At 40.5% G+C, this 20,767-nt stretch overlaps 2 protein-coding genes across 4 annotated transcripts in view; one reads left to right on the top strand and one right to left on the bottom strand.

Annotated features, from left to right (window-relative positions):
- fbn1 (fibrillin 1) overlaps nucleotides 1-15,332 on the top strand; it is a 73,995-nt gene extending 58,663 nt beyond the window's left edge. Inside the window, exons 51-66 of the mRNA XM_037094244.1 lie at nucleotides 586-738; nucleotides 838-900; nucleotides 991-1,110; nucleotides 1,543-1,662; nucleotides 1,758-1,880; nucleotides 2,424-2,555; nucleotides 2,989-3,114; nucleotides 4,143-4,349; nucleotides 5,796-5,921; nucleotides 6,168-6,290; nucleotides 7,060-7,176; nucleotides 10,288-10,416; nucleotides 10,511-10,630; nucleotides 11,622-11,853; nucleotides 11,933-12,113; nucleotides 13,352-15,332. Of these exons, the coding sequence (XP_036950139.1) occupies nucleotides 586-738; nucleotides 838-900; nucleotides 991-1,110; nucleotides 1,543-1,662; nucleotides 1,758-1,880; nucleotides 2,424-2,555; nucleotides 2,989-3,114; nucleotides 4,143-4,349; nucleotides 5,796-5,921; nucleotides 6,168-6,290; nucleotides 7,060-7,176; nucleotides 10,288-10,416; nucleotides 10,511-10,630; nucleotides 11,622-11,853; nucleotides 11,933-12,113; nucleotides 13,352-13,732 (2,453 nt within the window). The 3' untranslated portion in view covers nucleotides 13,733-15,332. The remainder of the gene's footprint in view (nucleotides 1-585; nucleotides 739-837; nucleotides 901-990; nucleotides 1,111-1,542; nucleotides 1,663-1,757; nucleotides 1,881-2,423; nucleotides 2,556-2,988; nucleotides 3,115-4,142; nucleotides 4,350-5,795; nucleotides 5,922-6,167; nucleotides 6,291-7,059; nucleotides 7,177-10,287; nucleotides 10,417-10,510; nucleotides 10,631-11,621; nucleotides 11,854-11,932; nucleotides 12,114-13,351) is intronic.
- Nucleotides 15,333-16,020: 688 nt separating this feature from the next.
- Nucleotides 16,021-19,142, bottom strand: dut (deoxyuridine triphosphatase). 3 transcript variants are annotated; one of them, XM_037094246.1, is made up of 7 exons: nucleotides 18,985-19,142; nucleotides 18,085-18,241; nucleotides 17,744-17,835; nucleotides 17,551-17,595; nucleotides 17,371-17,445; nucleotides 16,539-16,609; nucleotides 16,021-16,163 (listed from the first exon to the last, which is right to left on the bottom strand). In XM_037094246.1, exons 1-7 carry the CDS (start codon nucleotides 19,100-19,102, stop codon nucleotides 16,107-16,109), a joined length of 615 nt encoding a protein of 204 aa, XP_036950141.1. In that variant the 5' UTR covers nucleotides 19,103-19,142; the 3' UTR covers nucleotides 16,021-16,106. The 3 variants fall into 3 exon arrangements, with proteins under 3 accessions (XP_036950141.1, XP_036950143.1, XP_036950142.1); XM_037094248.1 differs by lacking the exon at nucleotides 18,985-19,142 and adding an exon at nucleotides 18,794-18,964; XM_037094247.1 differs by lacking the exon at nucleotides 18,985-19,142 and having other exon boundaries at nucleotides 18,085-18,510.
- Between the last annotated feature and the right edge of the window lie 1,625 nt (nucleotides 19,143-20,767).

The raw sequence follows: 20,767 nt of genomic DNA, 5'->3' as shown, positions 1-20,767 counted from the left end.
CACTTAATGTCACACTGACCATGGAAACAATGGCCTGAAGACACAGATGCAAAGATTACAGAATTTTCTGAATGCTCAGAGGAGATGTTGTTCTAGCATTACTTTACAGAGAATTTAATGAAATTGTAACAATGTCCCTAAATAAAGATAGATATAGATATATTATTTAATGTCGGTTAAATAACAATAAATGTCCATGAAAACTTTAAGTACAATATGTACTTTTTTAAGATTGTTCGATGAAAAAACCTCAACCCCTACTGTCATTTTGGTCATCATTTAACTAACATTAAATATAACTTCAGTGTATCATAGATATATCGCTATTGGCCTATATGTTTCCACATGTGCACCAAAATAATTCTGCATCAGTCAGCCTCTAGTTGTAGCCTCACATTTAATGGACAGACATGACAGTAGTGTGGACCTTCTCATTTAACTTTCCCCAAGAAAAAACAAATAAGGTAATTTTCCTTGCTTCTTTAATCTCACACTCTGCCTTTGCCAGTCTTCCTCATTGTTTCGCTCAGTCTCTCCCTGATTGTTCACAACTTTTCTCCTCTGTGTCTGTGTGCTAACCCTCAGATATCCGTGTGAACTACTGCTATACCAAGTTTGAGAATGGGCGCTGCCAGGCTCCAAAGCCTCAGAACACCTCCAAAGGTGAATGCTGCTGTTCTCCGATGCCAGGTCAAGGCTGGGGAGACCCCTGTGAAATCTGCCCCAGCAAGGGAGAGGGTGTGTACACACAAGACAAATGCATGGAAACACTGTTCATTGATTAAATTATGTGTATTATTTAATGGTATTCATTACATTTACTTCTTGTGATTGCAGAGGCGTATCCTCTTCTCTGTCCGAATACGGGATATCAACAGGGAGAAGATGACAATCCAAAAGGTATGTGTGTCATTAACACTTGATCATCCCTGTTCTGCAACATTGTTGTGGCATTAAATTTACTTGATGCTGATGTTTTTTTACCCACAGATATTGATGAATGCCTTAATGACCCTTGCATCAATGGCCAGTGCATCAACACAGACGGCGCTTTCCGATGTGAATGTCCCATGGGATACAGCCTGGACATCAGTGGAGTCAGATGTGAAGGTCAGTTTATCATCCTCATCTTCATTCGCTTTGTTTCTGTCGTACTTTGTTACTGATTTATCTACCTGGGGCCTCATTACGGAGACTTTTAAAGTCTGAAATCCTCCCTCGACTCAGTTTAGGATGATAGTTGTCTTTTTGGTGTTTCCCAGGTGCATTTAGGAAAAAAATCATTTCTTATCCTTGGACAGGAATAATGCTTTTACAGAACTGAACTTGAAGTATTTCAGAAGTTATGAACCCTAGGTTTGGGTGCTATAGCTCATTGGGCAGAGCAAGTTTAGGAGTTGCTTCTGTAATAGGAGGTAGTATTTTACCTATGTTTGCGATAAGATTGGATTAGTAAAAACATTTTCTGTGACGAGGCCCCTGCTATATGTGACTCTAACACCAAGTTGTTTAATGGGTTTTATTTAACTTTCTTTGATACAGACACTAATGAGTGTGACATTGGCAATCCCTGCGGCAACGGCACATGCACTAATGTCATCGGTGGCTTTGAGTGTGCATGTGATGATGGCTTTGAGCCCGGGCCAATGATGACCTGTGAAGGTATGTGAAATTATAAAAGCACTCTCACATCCACCATGCAGCGTTTGTAATGCTGTACTTCCACTGTAACCTGTTTCCTTCTGTTCTTTGTCCAGACATCAACGAGTGTGCACAGAATCCTCTTCTTTGTGCCTTCCGCTGTGTGAACGTTGTGGGCTCGTACGAGTGCAAATGTCCCACAGGCTACGTGCTGCGTGAGGACAGGAGGATGTGTAAAGGTACTACAGCTAAATGACTTCCTCATTTACTCAACTTTCTCAGTCATGGTCCTTTGACTGGAGAGTGTTGGTTGGAAATAAACTAACTCACAGAGACATGTTGGCCCCGTCCATAAGGTTACGTAACATGCTATCTCTGTGAGATCCTAAGAGTTCTCTGTCTCGGACGAACTTAAAACACTCACTGGAAACTGTAAGCGGCCGAGTCACTGTTTACACCTCCGCTCTGTCAGATAGCTCGGGCACTATGGCAACGGTTGTATTTGGAGGGAAGTGCAGAGACAGGAGGAACCTCTCACTGTCTGTAGCGTCACTGTTTACATTAGAGCTCCAAACAGACCACCAGCCCTCCCACCACACGGCTGTTAGCACTACAGAGCTCAGTGTTGGGTTTTGGCAGGTACATTAAACTATTGAGTGCTGTAGCGTGCGTCTGAGTGTCTGTGTTACATCACTGATGTAATTGCTGCATATGAACGCATACACATAGATGTCTTCATGCCAGTGCACCCTCTTACACTTGATATACTGCTTGTTTTCCAGACCAGAATGAGTGTGAAGATGGCATAGATGACTGTGCCAGCAGAGGCATGACCTGCAAGAACCTGATTGGTACATACATGTGCATCTGTTCCCCTGGATACACACGCCAGCCCAGCGGAGACGGCTGCATGGGTAAGATCATCATACTAATAGATAATTGACTCATTCTGTTTAATGGCCTCAAATCTTGGCTTTACTTGCATGAAATAAATATATTATGGTACTCATTACAATGTATTACAATGGATTCCATTCCATGACTGGTCTGACAATAAACAATAAGCCATCAGGGACAAATTCACAGTTTCACAAGTCTAAAATTCTTGGGGACACTCAATTTTTTATTTTTGACATGAAAATCAAACATTAATTTCTGAATATTTTTAAGAAAAAAAATGGTAATTGGTCAGAAATATCAGGACTCACTCAAGGAGCTCACTATTATTTACTAAAAGAAGCTTCATTTAACCAAGTTTGATATATAATAGAAAAGTCCTGTGTCAACTATTTATGGTTTATCGCGCGCGTGTGTGTGTGTGTGTGTGTGTGTGTGTGTGTGTGTTAGATCTGAATGAGTGCACAGCCAAACCAGGTATCTGTAAGAATGGCCGTTGTGAAAACACAGTTGGAAGCTACCGCTGCAGATGTGACCAAGGATTCAACGCTAACCCCACACAGACTGAATGTATCGGTAAGTATGCTTTTATTGACTTATATAGTGTGCTCTTACTGTTTTCTTCCCCACTGTTCTCTTACATCACTTATTCGAGTTCAGTGTCAGTTTTCATCAGTATCTGTTGTGTCTTCACTGCATCTTCAGTTGTATTCTTAAATTGATGGTAGTATGTTGTAGTTTTTTTTCTTTTGACAAATGCACTCAGTGTAAGTCGCTTTGGACAAAAGAGTTTCGTTACACATAAATGTAAATGTGTTGTTTGTTCAGAGAGGTCTTATTGTCTAAATTAGGCATATAGGAAGTAAATTTATTTAGTGGCATCTGGTCTCCATATCTTCAGCATCTTCGATTGAAATTGAGTGTTGGTATTAGATTTAGTTCTTGGATGGACAGTTTAGTCAAGAAATTAAAATCTGTTTGTATCGAATCTACAGGTGTAACAAATTGGTAAATTAATGAAACAAGATCGACCAAGTTGGATAGGGATGTGGCTTTTAAGACACCAAGAAGATACCCCTCTCACCCAGTCACCGGTGTGACCTAGCAGTTAGCAGCAAATTGATAAAATATTGATAACATAGAGTTTAATAGCCAAAGGTTTTCCAAGCACATAAAATATTGCACTTTAATCTGGAAGTTATATTTAAATAGAAATGTTTCCTGCTATAGAATCTAAGTGAAAAAGATTGATTGATTGATGGGAATGAAAGTAATCCACTGTTTCTTTAAAAACGTGTGTCTGTTACTGTCTAGATAGGGGCGAGGAAATCCTCTGACAGCCTTCCTCCCTAATCTAAATATATACGTCTGGATAGACTTGATGTGCCGAAGTCAGTGAGAAAAACTCCAGGGAGACTTTGTAACTCTGTGGTTTTCATGGCTATCTTCCTCCATACAGACAGCAGTGATAAAGACCGCGTGGGTTATCTGTTTTACGTCTGGCTCTCTGAGGCCAGGTCCTGTCTGGGTGGTTTGTCTACTTCTCTCAGGACCTCTCTTTCTCATGTGTGTCTCTCCTCTCATGTTTTTCTCCCACCCTCCAGATAACCGTGAGGGCTTCTGCTTCACCGAAGTTCTGACCACTCTGTGTCAGATGACGTCTAGTAACAGAAACATGGTGACCAAGTCAGAGTGTTGCTGTGATGGAGGCAGAGGCTGGGGCAGCAACTGTGAGCTCTGCCCCCTGCCCGGCACCACACAGTACAAGAAGATGTGTCCTCTGGGACCTGGGTACACCACTGATGGCAGAGGTAACCTACTGCTGAAGACACTTGATTTTGAATAAACATAAGAAGGGTTTTCAAAACAAAACATTATTTCTAAAACTGTTAAGATAACCAAACTGGTAGTTTTGCATGATTAAGGCCAAAGTCAGAACTCCAAAGGGTTTATCTATCTGACAGATTTCCTCCAACCTGCCAGGCAGCCACTAGTTTAATCATCTCAGCTACTAGTAAAAAGCTCAATTCAATTTGAAAACCCTTTTTCATTTTCACTGTGGCTTCAACATCCAAGATTTAAAACTTACCTGCAAAATACCAATGCATTTATGAGCCATTATATCAGCAAATCAAACCCAGAGGCAATGGTGGAATGTAACTAAATACATTTACTCAAGTACTCTAATAAAAATGAGTCTTGAGTCTTTTATTTCCATACTACCGTTTTACATCTACTCTGCTAAATCTTCCAATCTTTTACTCTTTTATGTGGCTATAGTCACAAGTTACTTATTTTTCCTACCCTTTTTTCAAAACCGCAAATCTCCACATTTGGTGATTTTAAATTTTAATATTTGTGATCAAAGGAAGGATTGATTGTTCCCTAATGTGTTGAGGGACTCCTACTACTCCTTGAGCCAAATAATGTCCTTAAAAACCTTCTTGGATTAACATAATCACGAAGCTGAAAACAGGCTGTTTCTCTGACACCAAGAGAGATTTTAGAGATTTGTTTCTCACAGGACAGAAAGACTATGAACATATGATGATCTTACAGAATACGATGCATAGCCGTGGATAAAATTAGCAAACACTGTATAAAGGAGTAAAAGTGAGGTCTGTTTCGCTGATAATACTTGTATAAGATTTTGATTGCAGGATTTTAATTCAAAGGATCTAAACACTTCCTCCGTCACTGCCCAGAAGAAAATAAGTAAACTTGTAAATGATCCAAATGCTTCTATTACCCTCGTAACGTACCTTAAATGAATGAAAATAAGTGAAGTGTTCAAGGTGATGGAATAGCATAACAAGTTTCAAGTCTCTGCAAGTTAATATTGTAGGTGTACTGAAGTGACTGGAATGCATCCAGATGAAAAGTAGGACATCAACTGTTGTGCTGTTTGAATTTGTCAGCAGTAATTTGTCCAGATGAAACCAATGATATGGTTCTGAATTAACAGATGGTTGTTGTTGGCTGATGCAGTCACTTGCAAAGTATTGATTTTTACTTTGCCAGTAAAAAATCAATACTTTTATACTTGACACAACACTGATGCATGACTAAATGCGTAGAGCGATATTTCCCTCAGGGGCACACAGCTGTTATTCACTATTAAAATCCAGCTCTTGGCCGATTGTTCCTTGACAGGACCAGGGAATTAGAATGTACAGTGTTATTCCATCTCAGGCGGCTGACTGGAACTTGATTTGTGATGAGTTTATCTGGAGCTAACGTTTCTTGTTTCCATCCAGATATTGATGAGTGTCGTGTGATGGGGAACTTGTGCAAGAATGGTCAGTGCATCAACACTCTGGGCTCCTTCAGCTGCACCTGCAAACCTGGCTACACTAATGACATCAGCAGCACTCAGTGTGTGGGTAAGGCTCGATTCCCCCTCCAGCACTTACACTTTATGGACACTCTTCCTGCCATGCCCACCTCCCGTTCTCATTCCTGCTGTCTAGTAAACAGCCCAAACTACGTGGGTGGACTGCCCACACACTCCTCTGAAAAATGCAGCCCGAGTCTGTCTGTCTCATCATCTCCACTTTCTGGAATTTCTGGCTGCAGCATCAAACTCTTTCTCTGTGTCTCACTCTTTCTGTCTCACACTCTCCCTTTAGATGTGGATGAGTGCATACAGGCACCAAAACCTTGTAACTTCATCTGTAAGAACACAGAGGGAGGCTACCTCTGTTCCTGCCCCCGCGGATACATCCTGCAAGAAGATGGAAAGAGCTGCAGAGGTGACAAACACACACACACACACACACACACACACACACACACACACACACACACACACACACACACACACACACACACACACACACACACACACACACACACAGCAAAACAGAGCCTCTAAATATTTAAGACTAGCACACATTAAGCCCAGTTGCATGCTCTTGGATTGAGGGTGCTACTCTTGTAGAGACCAGCAGCAGGTATTTGGCTGCGAGACAGATTTCCCTCTGGGGACATAAAAGTTGAGGTTGAAGCTCTTGCTTGACTCAGTTTCCAGGTGAGAGTCGCTGTACTGCTGAGTGGGCCCAGAGCTCCGCCAGCGTTCTGCTCAGCGGCGCAAGATGCTCCACTTGGACCGGTGTGCTCACGTGTTTGTTCATGAACGTGTAGCCTACATCCAGAGCCTGTGACATAGCGCATCTGGCAGTGTCTCTGTTTATCAGGCTTGTTTGTGAGTCCAAACAAGTGCTCACACATGGTGTTCAGTTTTTCAGGGCCTCTTTCATCTTTATTTACCATAGCTTTAGTTTCCCCCCTCTACAGTCCCCCTCCGTGTTTCCGGTGTCTGGTTCATTTGCAGTTCATTTGTAGGTCAGTGACTGTAGAAGGACTGGAATTTGACTCACAGAAAGGAGCAGTGCCCATACAGAAGTACACACAGTGATCTGAACCAGCTTACGCATCCTCAACACTCTATATAAACTACCAAACAGTTTTTCTGTGAAGTTTATAACTCACTTTATGTTGTACATTTCTCATGTTTTTCAGATCTGGATGAGTGTTCGACCAAACAACATAACTGTCAGTTCTTATGTGTAAACACCATCGGTGGGTTCACCTGCAAGTGTCCTCCTGGCTTCACCCAGCATCACACTGCCTGCATCGGTAAATAAACACATACAGAATATAATATATATGTATGTTGTAATTAGACATACTCTATGTGGGTGTATTAATACTTAGATATAAGGGAATATCAACCAAATGACAATTACTTGAGTAAAAGTCTTAGTATCGTTTACTGAATGTACATAAGCATCAAAAGTACCTTTTGCTCAAGCTAACTCCACCAATCTTGCACATTAAAGTGTTTACAGGTCTTGGGGGAGTAATACTGTGTATGTGGCAAAAAAAATTGTATGAAATCTTTTGTGGCCCCAGAAGAAGATGCATGTAATCTGATGAATTATGTTGAGTGATGTCACTCAGTGGCTTAATTGCTCTGTGGGTAATGTAAGCACCAGGTTTTGAACAGCAGAACCAGAGATAACCCTTTTTTTATTCCATGCCATTAAAATCTGGTGCCTACATTACCCACAATGCAACTTAGCCACCGAGGGACATAACCGGCGGCAACTGATCAAAACTGTACAGTACAGTACTTATGTAAACATACTTAGTTACATTCCATCTCTTCTTTTCATACAATCGTCTGTGTAAAGGGACGAGATGCAAGGTGTCGTAACACTTAGATGTATATATAGTCAAGTATGGGGACTCAGTTTGTTTTCTCACAGTGTAACTTCTCTTTGTATCTTCCAGTGCAGCTCACAAAAGACCCCTGAAGCTCCCTCTTGTTTAACCTTTACTGACTCTCATTCAGAGTTAATGGACTCCGGCTGATATCACACTGATCTTATTAGGCTGGACTGGTTTGGAGTCATGGCAGCTTAGCAGTGCTTTGTTATGGAACTTTTCACTGGATTGTCATGACTACCACAAGCTTTTTTTTCCAGACCATAAAGCAGCTCCCATGACCTCACATCGAGTCAGAGACAGGGAACCCTCAATTTTAACTATAGGAATTACCCCCAGAAGAATGCCATACAGTAGGTGTGGATGTGTTATTAATTTTAGGAGTGAGGACACTGGAGAAACATGGGTGTGACACAAAACACTTATTTAAAGCAAACCTCAGGAACTATAGCTGATGTATAGTCACTCCTGAACACTTTTCCAGACATACTGGACTGTACAGAGCTTGTCATTCCTTCCAGTATATCTTTTCCTTCAAGCTGCTGCTGTAAAGACGTACACGTCCTTATCCAGTATTAATGTTTGTCAGTCACACTGACTGACAGTAATCCTCCTTTAAAGCAACTGCCAGGTAGTGCTTAGGGAGAGCAGACCTTCCCTCTTCCCGCGTTTCAGCAGTACATCCCACATGTTGACTGTTCAGAAAACAAAGCTGTAAAGCTGGGAACACATTAGAAGACTTGGACTGTGGAGAGACTCAGGATCAAACATGAAACAACTGATATTTAGAGATTATGGCCTTCTCTGCTTTGATGTTAGTCGCTAAATAGCTTAAAGGGACAGTTAACCCCAAAATCAAAAACCATGTTTTTCCTTCTATATTGTTTTGGTGTGAGTGTATGCCGTAGAGATGTCTGTCCTCTCCCAAATATAATAGAAACTAGATGGAGCTTGGATTTGTGTGCACATATTGCCAAAAAATACACAATGAAAACTCAACTGCAGTGTCTCTCTCCAGAAATCATGACCCTGTTACTCAAGATCCACAGATTGTGGTGAGCAAGTTTCAAGTAAGAACTATTTTCTTTCTGTATCGCCATGCAGATGGAAGTGTGCATGTGCTCATGAATAAGAGGCTCATGCTCATGACAGTGCGGGATGAAAACCTTGATATGTCCTGCTGCGCTGAGCTGAATGTTAGCTAAGTTATACTATTTACAACACAGTTAGCGTGTACACACAGGTTTCTTAACTGTGGATAAACCCATTAAAAATAGGTGATTGACTCCTTTCCCGTTGCCAGTGGATGAGTTTGCCCTTCTGTTTTTTATTTCTTACCTCAGACCATTAACTTGTTTTTAAAAACATCTCAGTAATGTTCTGGATTAGACACAGTTTTAGACATCTGGCTTCTTTCTCATCCCTGTTGTGAGTTGCACGTGTACTTTACTGATGACATGGAAGCCACTGACAGTAACAGTTGTGACTTTTTGAATAAATCTTACTTCAGTCTCTCTTTCAAACTCAGCGCCGACTGAACGACGTGTGAAAAAGTACCAACAGGTCAGCGTCCTTAACTCCAACGTGCGTCATAGCATCATGCCTGACATGGGGCAAAATTAAGTGTGTCCATAAATGGTGTTGTGTGTTCATCACTGCTAATCGGAGCTAGAACCAATAAACAACTGTAGCTACTGCAGTCATTTGATGCAGAAATGAATGCCGATTGTGTCGTCTCCCACTGAACACGAAAGCTAGATGTTAACAGGTGTTAGTGGGTTGTTTCCAGACTGAAAGGAGTAGTGGTTAACTAACACTGCCTGCTTCCTTGTGTGTAGTGACACAACTGGCAGATGTAGTTAGGTAGAATGAAACATAGTTCCTACATGGGCACAACAAGGTCTGTGGATTATTTTGAGTAACCGGGTCATGAATTCTGGATAGAGACATGGCTGCTGAATTTTCGAAATATATTTTTGGGGCGCTTTGAGCACCACAAGCCATCAAGTTCCATTATATTGGATAGAAGTCAGACATCTCTACGGCTCATATCTCCAAAACTCAACAACAACAACACTCGCACTCAGAAAATATCTAGATGTATGAATAGCACCACAGACAGGATCATTATCTTCTGTATTTTTGATTTGGGGTGAACAGCGAATGTAATCTTGACTCATAGCTCACTCTACTACCTTTTTTCTAAAGAAGGCTTGTGGGTGGACATGCACTTCTGATTATTTCGCTGTGACTCAAATGAGTGTCTGACTCACTCAGATGTTTATGATAGCCTCTTCTGGTCTGAGATTAAATCAGTAGTTGAGAGATTTTATTCCTAATCCCCTGTAGACTGAGAACATTTGTACTAACATTTCACGGTGACCTGCCTCATTATTGGAGACCCATCTCAGCTCTCGACAAATTTTAAAATGACTCAGCAGTCCAAATCAGGTTTATAATCAGCCTTTATATCATGTTTCCAGTTTTACCTTGCCTGAACCTTTCCTCCTCTCTGTGTAGACAACAATGAATGTTCATCAGACCCCAATCTGTGCGGCTCCAACGGCGTCTGCCAGAACACTCCGGGAAGCTTCAATTGCGATTGCCAGCGGGGATTCTCATTAGATCCAAACGCCCAAACCTGTGAAGGTCTGAAGACAATTGATACCAGCCTCAATATCAGCTGATCCACTGCAGGAAACAGTCTCTCATGGTCATGTTGTTGTGTGTGTGTCCCTGACAGATATGGATGAGTGTGATGGTAACCACAGGTGTCAGCACGGCTGTCAGAACCTAGTGGGTGGATACCGGTGCAGCTGTCCTCAAGGCTACCTGCAGCACTACCAGTGGAACCAGTGCGTGGGTGAGTTATACCACCGCTCTTTTTATCAGCAAATATAAAAATTCCTTCCGTTTGGTGCATCCTGATTGCTCGTTGCCAAAGTATGTACCATGCAGCCCAGATGTTCTGAGCTGGACTCCAGTCCCGAGCTTTAATAAAACTTTGTTTACCATTTACACCTATTGTGGGTGACATCTACAGCTATTAAAAGTAGTTACTTAATAGCTAAATCTATGAACATTCCCCTGGTTATGTTATGTCTTCATGATATAAGCTTACAGACTACAGAGCAGATTCTTTCCTCAGGTTGAGACTCATAAATTCCTCCTCAGCTCTCTACCATAGCGAATAGTTTAATCTTTTTTTTTTTTTTATTTGACCCAGTGGCAGAGATTAAGAATGACTATTTAGAAATAGTTCAACTTCTTGCTAATGGTCTCATTCGTTTAAGTAGGTCAAATAGAAGCATCGGTAGTTAAAAGTTCCTTGTAGTCTGTTTTTTTTCATGAGAATTTACATTTTCTTTCACTCAGTTCCACAAATGAAAAAAAAAAATGAATGTGAAAGCATTACTTTTAGACTTGGTACTATAATGTAAAGAATTAGGAATTTCTTTTTTTTTCAGAACTTAGAAAATGGATCACACAAAAAAAACAAATCCCTTGCTCCTCAGGGTTTAAGTAGTTTAATCAATATAAAAGATACAGAAATACAAACTATGACAAAGAGGACAGAGTCACTGAAGGGACAAAGTGACCTGTTGCAGTTAAGAGGGAGGAGGGTGCACAGCAAAATAAATACATTTAGAAATAGCTCAGTTACAGGCAAAGTCATTGTGTGGCTGCCTCCATGTATACCCCAAAATAACTAGCTTTTGTTAGTTTAAACTCTATTTATACTTTCAGTCTCTTCACACATTTAAAACATGGCAGATCTCTCCAGTATTGTTTGTGTCCTTTAACTGGAATGACCGCTTTGTTTGTTTACTTCCCGTCCACTTCCTGTGACCCAGATGAGAACGAGTGCCTGAACAGCCAGATCTGCGGGGGAGCGTCATGCCACAACACCCTGGGGAGCTTCCGCTGCCTCTGCCCCACCGGCTTCAACTATGAGCAGGGGGGTGGAGGCTGTGCGGATGTCAACGAGTGCTCCACCAGCCAGAACCCCTGCAAGTTTGGCTGCTCTAACACAGATGGGGGCTACCTTTGCGGATGCCCACCTGGATACTTCCGTGCAGGACAAGGGTACGTGACTGAATGACTGACTGTGTGGGAAGCTGTCTGTAGATGTTTCTAGTTGACTGACAGTTTGCTGTTGTTTCAGGCACTGTGTCACAGGTCTTGGCTTTAGTGGTGGCTCCAGTGCTGGACAGGGAGGTGAGGTGGACGATAATTCTCTGTCTCCTGAGGCCTGCTATGAATGTAAGATCAACGGCTATCCCAAGAAGGGACGCAAACGTCGCAGCACCAACTCAACACAGGACGACACTATGGAGGACATGCAGGTAATCTGTCTGTCACTGTCTGTCTGTCACTGAGGACACCAAGGTCATATCCTCTGTAATATTTAGAGGAATTGGGTAATATATAATAATTTGTTTATATAGTTTTTGACTCAATATGTATTTGTTTTACAACTTTTAGGCCAAGAAAATAAAGCATTCAGCATTTACCCTCTACAGTGTTTTTTAGATATGTGGTGAAAGTCCTGAAAGGACCGAAAATATAATTGAACAGTTGATCAAGAAGTCCAAATAGTTTCTAATCATTTTTTTAAACAATGGCAGGGGTCCATTGATGGAATCAGGGCCTCGCTGTTGCTAAAATCATGGAAACAGCCCTGTATTGTACTTTCTTCTTTTTTTTTCTTTTTTGTTCATTGAAGTACACTTCAATCAAGTACTTTACTTAAGTACAATTCAAGGCAAGTATTGAACTTTTACCCCACAACAATTACTTAATATCTTTAGTTACTTGTTACTTTTCAGATTCTGTCTAATAATACAAATATATAAATGACCAAATATGGTATATATAATTTAATATTATAGATTAAGATAAAACTTTATTGATCCACGAGGGGACATTCACAAGCTACCTCGAAGACAAACTATATACAGCTTTACCAGCTTCAACATTAAAGTGATAAACACATTAATGCATTGATAATTATAATACTCACTCACTAGACATATTGCTATAATGATATATGTTCATGATGATGATAATGCTATACATAGTGATACTATATATGATATACATTAATCTGAATCATGCCATCATGCATAATGAGTTTCTTCTCTGGTACTCATAAGTATAATTTGATGCTGATACTTTTGTACTTAAACTGGCAATAGACACGTTTTTTGTTTAAACGCATCATTATGAAGAACATGACATCATCTGCATTTAGACTGGTTCCATATAAAACTCACTTTCACCATGTAATTTCGTCCTCCACTGGGCAAGAACTCTCCTGGGAAAGCGAAGGCTGACGAAGACCGTCCAGGCAGGCTGGTGGCCTGGCACCATTTCTCTCTGCTTTCCTGTTTCCATTATAGACTAAATTAATGAATAAACTCATATTTTGTCTTGTGTTGGTTGTTATAACTCTGAGAACAGTAACTCTTTCTCTTTCTTTTATCACACTTTGTCCCTTTGCCTCTCTTGATTAATGACAGAAACAAACTCTCCTGTAGCTCACGTCTCACAGCCTCTAAATTCCGTTGTCTTCCTTCTGCAGCTGACTGAGGAGGTCAGCCTGGCCAGTGTGGACATTGAGGACACCCTGCAGATCCACCTGAACATCAGCGACCTGAGCAACCGTGACCACATCCTTGAGTTCACCCCGGCCTTGTCCACCCTTAGCGACCATGTGCGCTACAGCATCGACTATGGAAACGATGAAGGCTACTTCAAGATCAACCAGAGGGAGGGCGTCAGCTACCTGCATCTGAGCAAGAAGAAGGCCCTCTCGCCAGGGGCTTATTCCCTTCAGATCAGCAGCATGCCCCTCTACAGGAAGAAGGAGCTGGCTGAGCTGGAGGACCGACACGATAAAGACTACCTCACAGGACAGCTGGGAGACGTACTGAAGATGAGGGTGCAGATCATCCTCCATTAACCGTCACAAGACTGAGACAGGCAGATGTTGCCAGCAGCTGCTAATCCAGTGTCAGGCTCACTCTTCCCTAAAGGCCAAACATCTCTGACGCTGGATCAGTGGTTAGGGGCAACTTCTACTGGTACTGACAGGGAGAAGGGCTCGCCACCAAAGAGACATGAAGGGGGTGGGGTGGGGGGGACTGCATCATTTGATTGCCAAAGATGATTCTACATATCATAGATACAATTTCTGTGGAAAACGCCAGCTGAATGAGGCAATATGAAAGATTTCAGTCAAATGAAGAGCACCTGACACACAACTTCAGCTGTGTGTGAAGCACTATTGAGAGTGTGAATGGGTTTTAATTGTAGGGTTTTAATGTTGTATGATGATATGTGGAATCAGGTGCCACTTTGAAGGGCATGTGGACTGCAGAAAGCTCAAAAAGTTGAGTTTTTTAGAACTCAGCTTAGATGGAAGAAAAGGGTGAGTCCCAATAGTCTGAAATAAATTCATTTCCTCCCCTCAGGTACACGACTGAACCGACCTGGATGCATGGAAGTAAACATATTTCTCCTTCCCCAGATATTAATTTAATGGAGTGAAGATGAAAGTAAAAGATTATGAGAATAGTTAGGAGAGGAAAGGAACCCACAATGGACTATTGAGATGTAGCCATGTCTGAGCTTGAATGACTCCTACTGCATATTTAAACTATGCTTTTCCATCTTTCCTACTGACTAGAATAATTCATATTTACTGGTGCTAGCAACACGACCACATAGACTTCTGAATGCACTGTACTACTATACAAAACTCTGTAGTCAACAAGATACAATCCCATCGGCCATTCTGAAGATTCCATGTCTTTGCAACAGTAACAGCTAGCTTCAAAGCCTGTCTGCTCTCCTCTATACTACATGTAAATTGTGTTTATACTGTAATAATCGATGCCACTTTTAATCTATGAAGCATTTGTAAACTAGAGGAAGCCCCTGGAATAGAGGGGTTTGTAATGGTGCTTATAATGACCAACTACTTCCTTTGTAAACTGTGTATACATACACACACACACACGACACACATCGATGATGCCAAACCTGGGCCTTCATGATTATGCACTGAGGTCTTCGTGGCCACACAAATCTCTCACAAGTACAATCAGTGCTGCATTGCCACGGACCAGTCTGACACCAGTCTGTGTTCTCTGTTCACATCAGTGAGGGTTTAGTTGTAAATTCACAATAAAACATATTTTTTGGTGTATATGTATTCACTGCTGTGCTTTCCCATTAATCCAGACTGTATTATGAATGTAACAAAGACATATCAAACAGGCGGCTAGTTGTGTTTACCTTAAGCAGAGTGCAACGTGATCTCAATGTTTGAGTGAGTGAAACTCACATTACCCCAATGGAATGAGCTATGAGCTGAGCACAATGTTTCTCAGCTTACTCACCAGGCTGAGATGCAACACTTGTCCTGCACTGCCCCCATGTGGAGATGGGGAAGACTTTTTTTTACTTTATCAGTCAGAACTCAAATGGGTAAAACTTTGTAAATATGCCACAAATCCTGTACTTATGTAATGCTTAACTAATGCAATTACTATTTAATACAGGATTGGTCTTGTATTTTTCCTGCAGCACATCATCAACAAAGGATGAACTTAATGACTTTATGTGATCAGTTCCATTCCATTATACTTCACACATTAATATGCTACCAGCTACGTAAAACTTTGCACACGGCTGAGAAAACTTTTCTGAAAGAATAAAGACTGAGACTGCCACATTATAAACGGCTCAATAAATTAATATGAAATTAAATACACCAAATATCTTGAAAAGCGTCAGCATAAATCAATATATAGTGGGACAAATCGATAGTTCTGCTTTAATTTACCAGTATTTACCTTTGTATTAATCTTTAGGTTTGTGTTTAACTTTGTATTTATTTGGTCTCATAGAAACATAACGCTACTGTTGTAATCAAGCCAGTCATCTAATGCAAAGTTTCATATTAATCATCAATGCAGTTACATAAATAAACTTTAATCACTTATGTCTAGCTGACTTGAATTCAAGTATGAGGTAACTGTGAACCAACACTGATGATCTACTGAGTGAAAACCAAAGTCATAGTAACCTGATCATTTGTTAGCGGTGCATTATGTCATCACGAGTGATGCATTAGTAAAGCATTATATAAGTATATGATTTATAGTGCACTTAGTGTTACCTTCAAAACTATCATTAAGAACATGTGGATGACTGTCTCAGTAAAAGACACCAGACTCTGCAAAGTACAAAACAAATAACTTTATTAGAACAAAATCTTTACATTTTCAACATATACATGCTGCCACTCTAAATATTAATGCTTGAAGCGTTCAGTTGGACCCGGTTGATCCGAAACCCCCAGCGCCACGCTCCGTCTCGTCAAGTGTCTGAAAGAACACAGAACCAAGCATTTTCTTTAATTTAACTTTCAAAACTAATATGTTGACATACATATCAACTGTTTATACTGCTGTAAAGCCACATGTTCAGTGGATAAGCAGTTGCTTGTTCTAGGGTACACCTTGCTATATAAACTATTTTGCCGATGCGAAATGCGGTGAACAAAGTAATAAAACACCTAGCAGTGCAACAGAATACAATTTAAACAGCAGGACAAACTGTACATATTTGTGCAGTTTAATTCGAGGGTAGTAATTATTGCAGTACTGTTTATCAACTTGCATTCATTTTAGCTAAGTTTGCCTAATAATCTGACACTGAGTGTATGTGTGTGTATGCTGCCTTTATGTTTGTCAGTTTACCTCTTGCTCCACCAGATCTGGGTAGCAGATCCTCTCACACACCAGCTGAGCCACTCTGTCGCCCTTTTTCACTGGAAGGAGGAAGAGAAGGAGATGAAACAATTTGTACACTGTATATCTGTACCATAGACTGTTTGTAAAGGTTCTTCACATATTTAAGGTCTTTATATACAGTCTGTGTGAGGCACTTCCAGACATCTGCACAGGATGTCAAGCTCTAAACAAATGTGGAGAACATAATATTGGAAGTGTTATTTACTGTTCTTTATTTTCCCAGGTAAGATTAATTTAAGTTAGCTTTGTGTTTTCCTAAACTAAGAAAACAGTTTTCACGGTAGATAGTTTCATTATGTGTGTAGTTTGAGTATCAGAGATGCATCGACCTCATTCATTCTGCTATATATACACACATATGTAACTTCTCATCAATGTTTACAGCAAACAGTTGAATCTGGTAACAACCCAAAGGGCCATGGAGCAGATTTAAACTCCACATGTTTTGCATACTGTGAACAACGGTTATTCACTGTGGGAAAATGAAAAACACTAAACTAGGGTCAAAGTTTCAGTTAACTTTTAATAATCACACTCATTTAGAGGAGCTCCCAAGAAGCCTGAACAAAATGGCTGTACAGCAGAGCTGCTCAAGATGGAGGTTTGATTTGGCCCAAAATATGTTTCTAGCAGAAAGAAAACAACATTACAATTGGTGTTTGCTTTTGGCAGTGGCCCACCATTAGGTGTCAGTTTCTGGCCCTCCAAGGGGAAATGTTCAGGTCTGTGGGTTAAGGATTGATGGTACTAAAGGTGGTAATATATTTCAGTCACTCACCATTGAATGTTTCCTTGCCGAAGTTGAAGAGCACAACTCCCACATTTCCTCTATAGTCTTCATCTACAACTCCAGCTGAGGAGAGCATACCGAGACAATAGAGAAATTAAAATGGCTGACATGAGAGGGGTTAAATAATTACCTGCTCACATGGATTCGCATAAGTAGGCAAACACTCACCACCAACATCGATAAAGTTTTTTGCTGCAAGCCCAGATCTTGGTGCTGAGGAGGGGGAAAAAAAATAGAGAGAGAGAGAGACGGTTACGGCCTGTTCTTCCTGGTGTAACATAAAGCCCTGACCTGAATTCACAGAGACACAGGAGGAAAAACCTGCACTACCAGAGTTGCATCAAGTCAAACAAACACTCACCTACTCTCCCATAGCAGCCATGAGGAACTGCTATCTGGATGTCTGTCTTCACAATGGCCTTATCCAGAGGACCAATGGAATAGTCATATGCACTGTTGATGAGATTCAAGATGATTCACAGATGATTCAAGTTAGCGGGTTTATGTAGCATTGTATTCAAGGCAATGAGTTTTAGAACAAAGGCAAAACATTTGCGGGTGAATTTACAAATGCATTTTGCAGACGTACTTATTCAGAGTGTCATTACAACTTTGTTTACTGTCACAGTATGTACGCCTCATGCAAGCTGCTCATTAAGTCTCTGAACCCACGCATAATTTTAATTTAAAAGTATAACCAACCTGTACAGGTCATATCCTGCTGCTTTAGCTGAGCCTCTGGTCGGTGTCGTGGCATGCTCAGACAGTTTAGCAAACCTGAGGACAGCTCTCTCCTCTGCAGGCTTCGCTTCTGTCCTTGGCCTCTTCGATGGAGAAACTGCTGAAGCATCTGAAACTTCTAGGACGGGCATGTTGGCAAAGGTTGAACAAGTTATTAACCGGACTGAAAAACTTAAAGTTTACTAAGAAGGACACAGAGCCACAGCTGACTACTACAAGCTTGAATCCCCGAAGCTTCTGCTGCAGTTTCTTGGCGGTCTGACTATTTGAATGAATTTCCCGCGCTGGAAGTTGCGCCAAATTAGCCCCGCCTCTAAAACACGTCCTTTTAAAAAGGGAGTTATCATACACCGCAAAATGCGGCGAATTTTACTAGAATAGTTTAAACAAGTTGCTACAGAACTGTCCTTACATTAATGCACAAGAAGAAAAACGCTGTCATGGAAGAATCGGCAGAAAGTAAGTCTGCTCTGTAACTATGGCGACCCTTTCGTCACAAAGTAGCTCTGAAAACCAAATTGTCGCGAGAGGCCAAGCGCCGTCATACAAGAGTTCTCGCGAGAGTCACTGATATAAACAAGTGCAGCATTCGAAAGAAAAATATAGCTAATAAAAGCAAAAGGAAATACAATTGAGAAAACACGAGACAATAAAGCCTCATTTTACTTACGCATGGCACCAGTTATAAAGCAGACGTAGTGTTGGTGTCGTTTACGCGTTCAGCACACGACAAATTAGAATCCCACATACTAAGACCAAAGCGGTCTGTTACAAAATGCTAGTCAGGCTAGCAAAGCTAATGTCAATACGCGCTTGACATATTGCTAAATGTAACGTTAGCCATCCGATTTTCTTGCTTGCCTTTGTTTTGAGCGAGCGTCTGAATATGAACGTCCCTTCCTAAGAAACGTGGAGCAGCGTCAACAATCGAAGAGCATTGTAGCCGAAGGTGCCTGAGCCTGAGCAGCGTTCGTGTCATATTTTCAGCTAACGGCTAACTGGCTAATCAGGAGCCAACGTCCTACCAGCTGACGGCACTGCACTGCACTTCCTCCTCTGTCATGCAGCTGCTCTCTCCTCACCAGAGCGTGGCAGACTCCAACGTTAAATACAGCCTGTATTTGCATAGAAATATAGATTTTTAAAAAAAAAAAACAAAAACATAGAAATGCATGTATTTATGTCATAAACAACCGGTTTGATTTTATGTGGTCTGGTTTTTAGATTAGTTTCAACATATTCTAATTGCAGAGTAGGCCTGAGACAAAGACGTGCAGTCAGGCATCTAACCATTGTATGAAGTTAACCACCAAAAACCTATTACAATCCTGTGGAAACGAAGCGTGAATGATTTGTGTTCATTGTGAAAAAGGTCACAGCTAAAATACAGCTGAAAACGGACAATTTCTGTCTCTTTTATTTCTCAAAGTGGTTGTTTTGTATTTTGTTGTTGATTCTTTGGTGTTTGGTTCTGATCCACATACCTGTAATTTACAAAATTCACATATAGCTCTATCTAATAGAATATAGAGCAGCTGTTTTATTAAATGATGGAGTGTGTGTATGTTGTGGTTAAAAAAAAGTTCCAAATAAGTGTATACATTATGGGGATAAATACATACTGGTAACTGAAATACTGAGATCTACATTATAAAATAAACAGCTCCATGAATAATATGGTGTATGTATCCACTATACATCAGATAAATACAGTCTAATGGACAGTTGTTTAAACATTAGAATAGAGAATGTTAAAGCATATAGTACATGTAAATGCATATGCAGTGGTGTGGCAGTATTAACAGCTAATTCCACAGGACATGGACCTACAGGATGTGTGTATGTCGAGCTAAAACACACAGTCTTTTGGCTGACATCATATTTACTTCCTCATAAATTAGATTTGAAGTACTTACAGCCACTTAATCTATCTGATAATAAAACAAAATCAATAACTGAAAGTCCCTGAAAAACAATTCATCTCGCTCATTCTGTAATTAGGGTTGTATTCCAATAATAATATAAACTAATGGGACGTGAAATCCATCAGTCCCTGTGTGCAGCAAGTTATTAATGGCTTTGTCCTCAAACTTGAGATAATTGCTACAGTTATATCCCAAGTCTTATATTTCAAGCCCATTACTAACTCCCACTGGGAAAAATGAACATTGCCATGCAGGACATTGACTATTAGGATTCATATTCAGTGCTCTATTCAAGACCTGCAGATACATATGACCTCTACCTCTAAACACATTTTAGTATTTATTACTAAATTAATATCTAACTGTTTCTGGCAAAGTATCCACATGACTATTTGGTCAAACCTGATCTCTCCAGACTGTTTGCCTTTCAAAACAGAGCAAAAATATTATCATTTTATCATTTATCATCATCTTAGTTCAATGTAGCAATTAGTTCATTCTTGTCAAAATGTCTCATGAACTGCTGGCATGTTTAACCTTTCAGAGCACACAGATCCCCACGTATTAGGTTGTAAAAATAACCTCAGAAAACTAGAAAAAGTGTGTAATTGAATTGCTACACAAAATTTAAATACTCAATTCAATGAGCAAGAAGGTAAAAAAAAAAAAAAAAGTACCTAAGCTTGTGTGCCCCGACAAACAATATCTGACGATATCAG

The sequence above is a fragment of the Acanthopagrus latus genome, chromosome 4, assembly GCF_904848185.1.
Source record: "Acanthopagrus latus isolate v.2019 chromosome 4, fAcaLat1.1, whole genome shotgun sequence".
Lineage (NCBI taxonomy): Eukaryota > Metazoa > Chordata > Actinopteri > Spariformes > Sparidae > Acanthopagrus > Acanthopagrus latus.
This window is presented reverse-complemented; position numbering and strand designations above follow the sequence as displayed.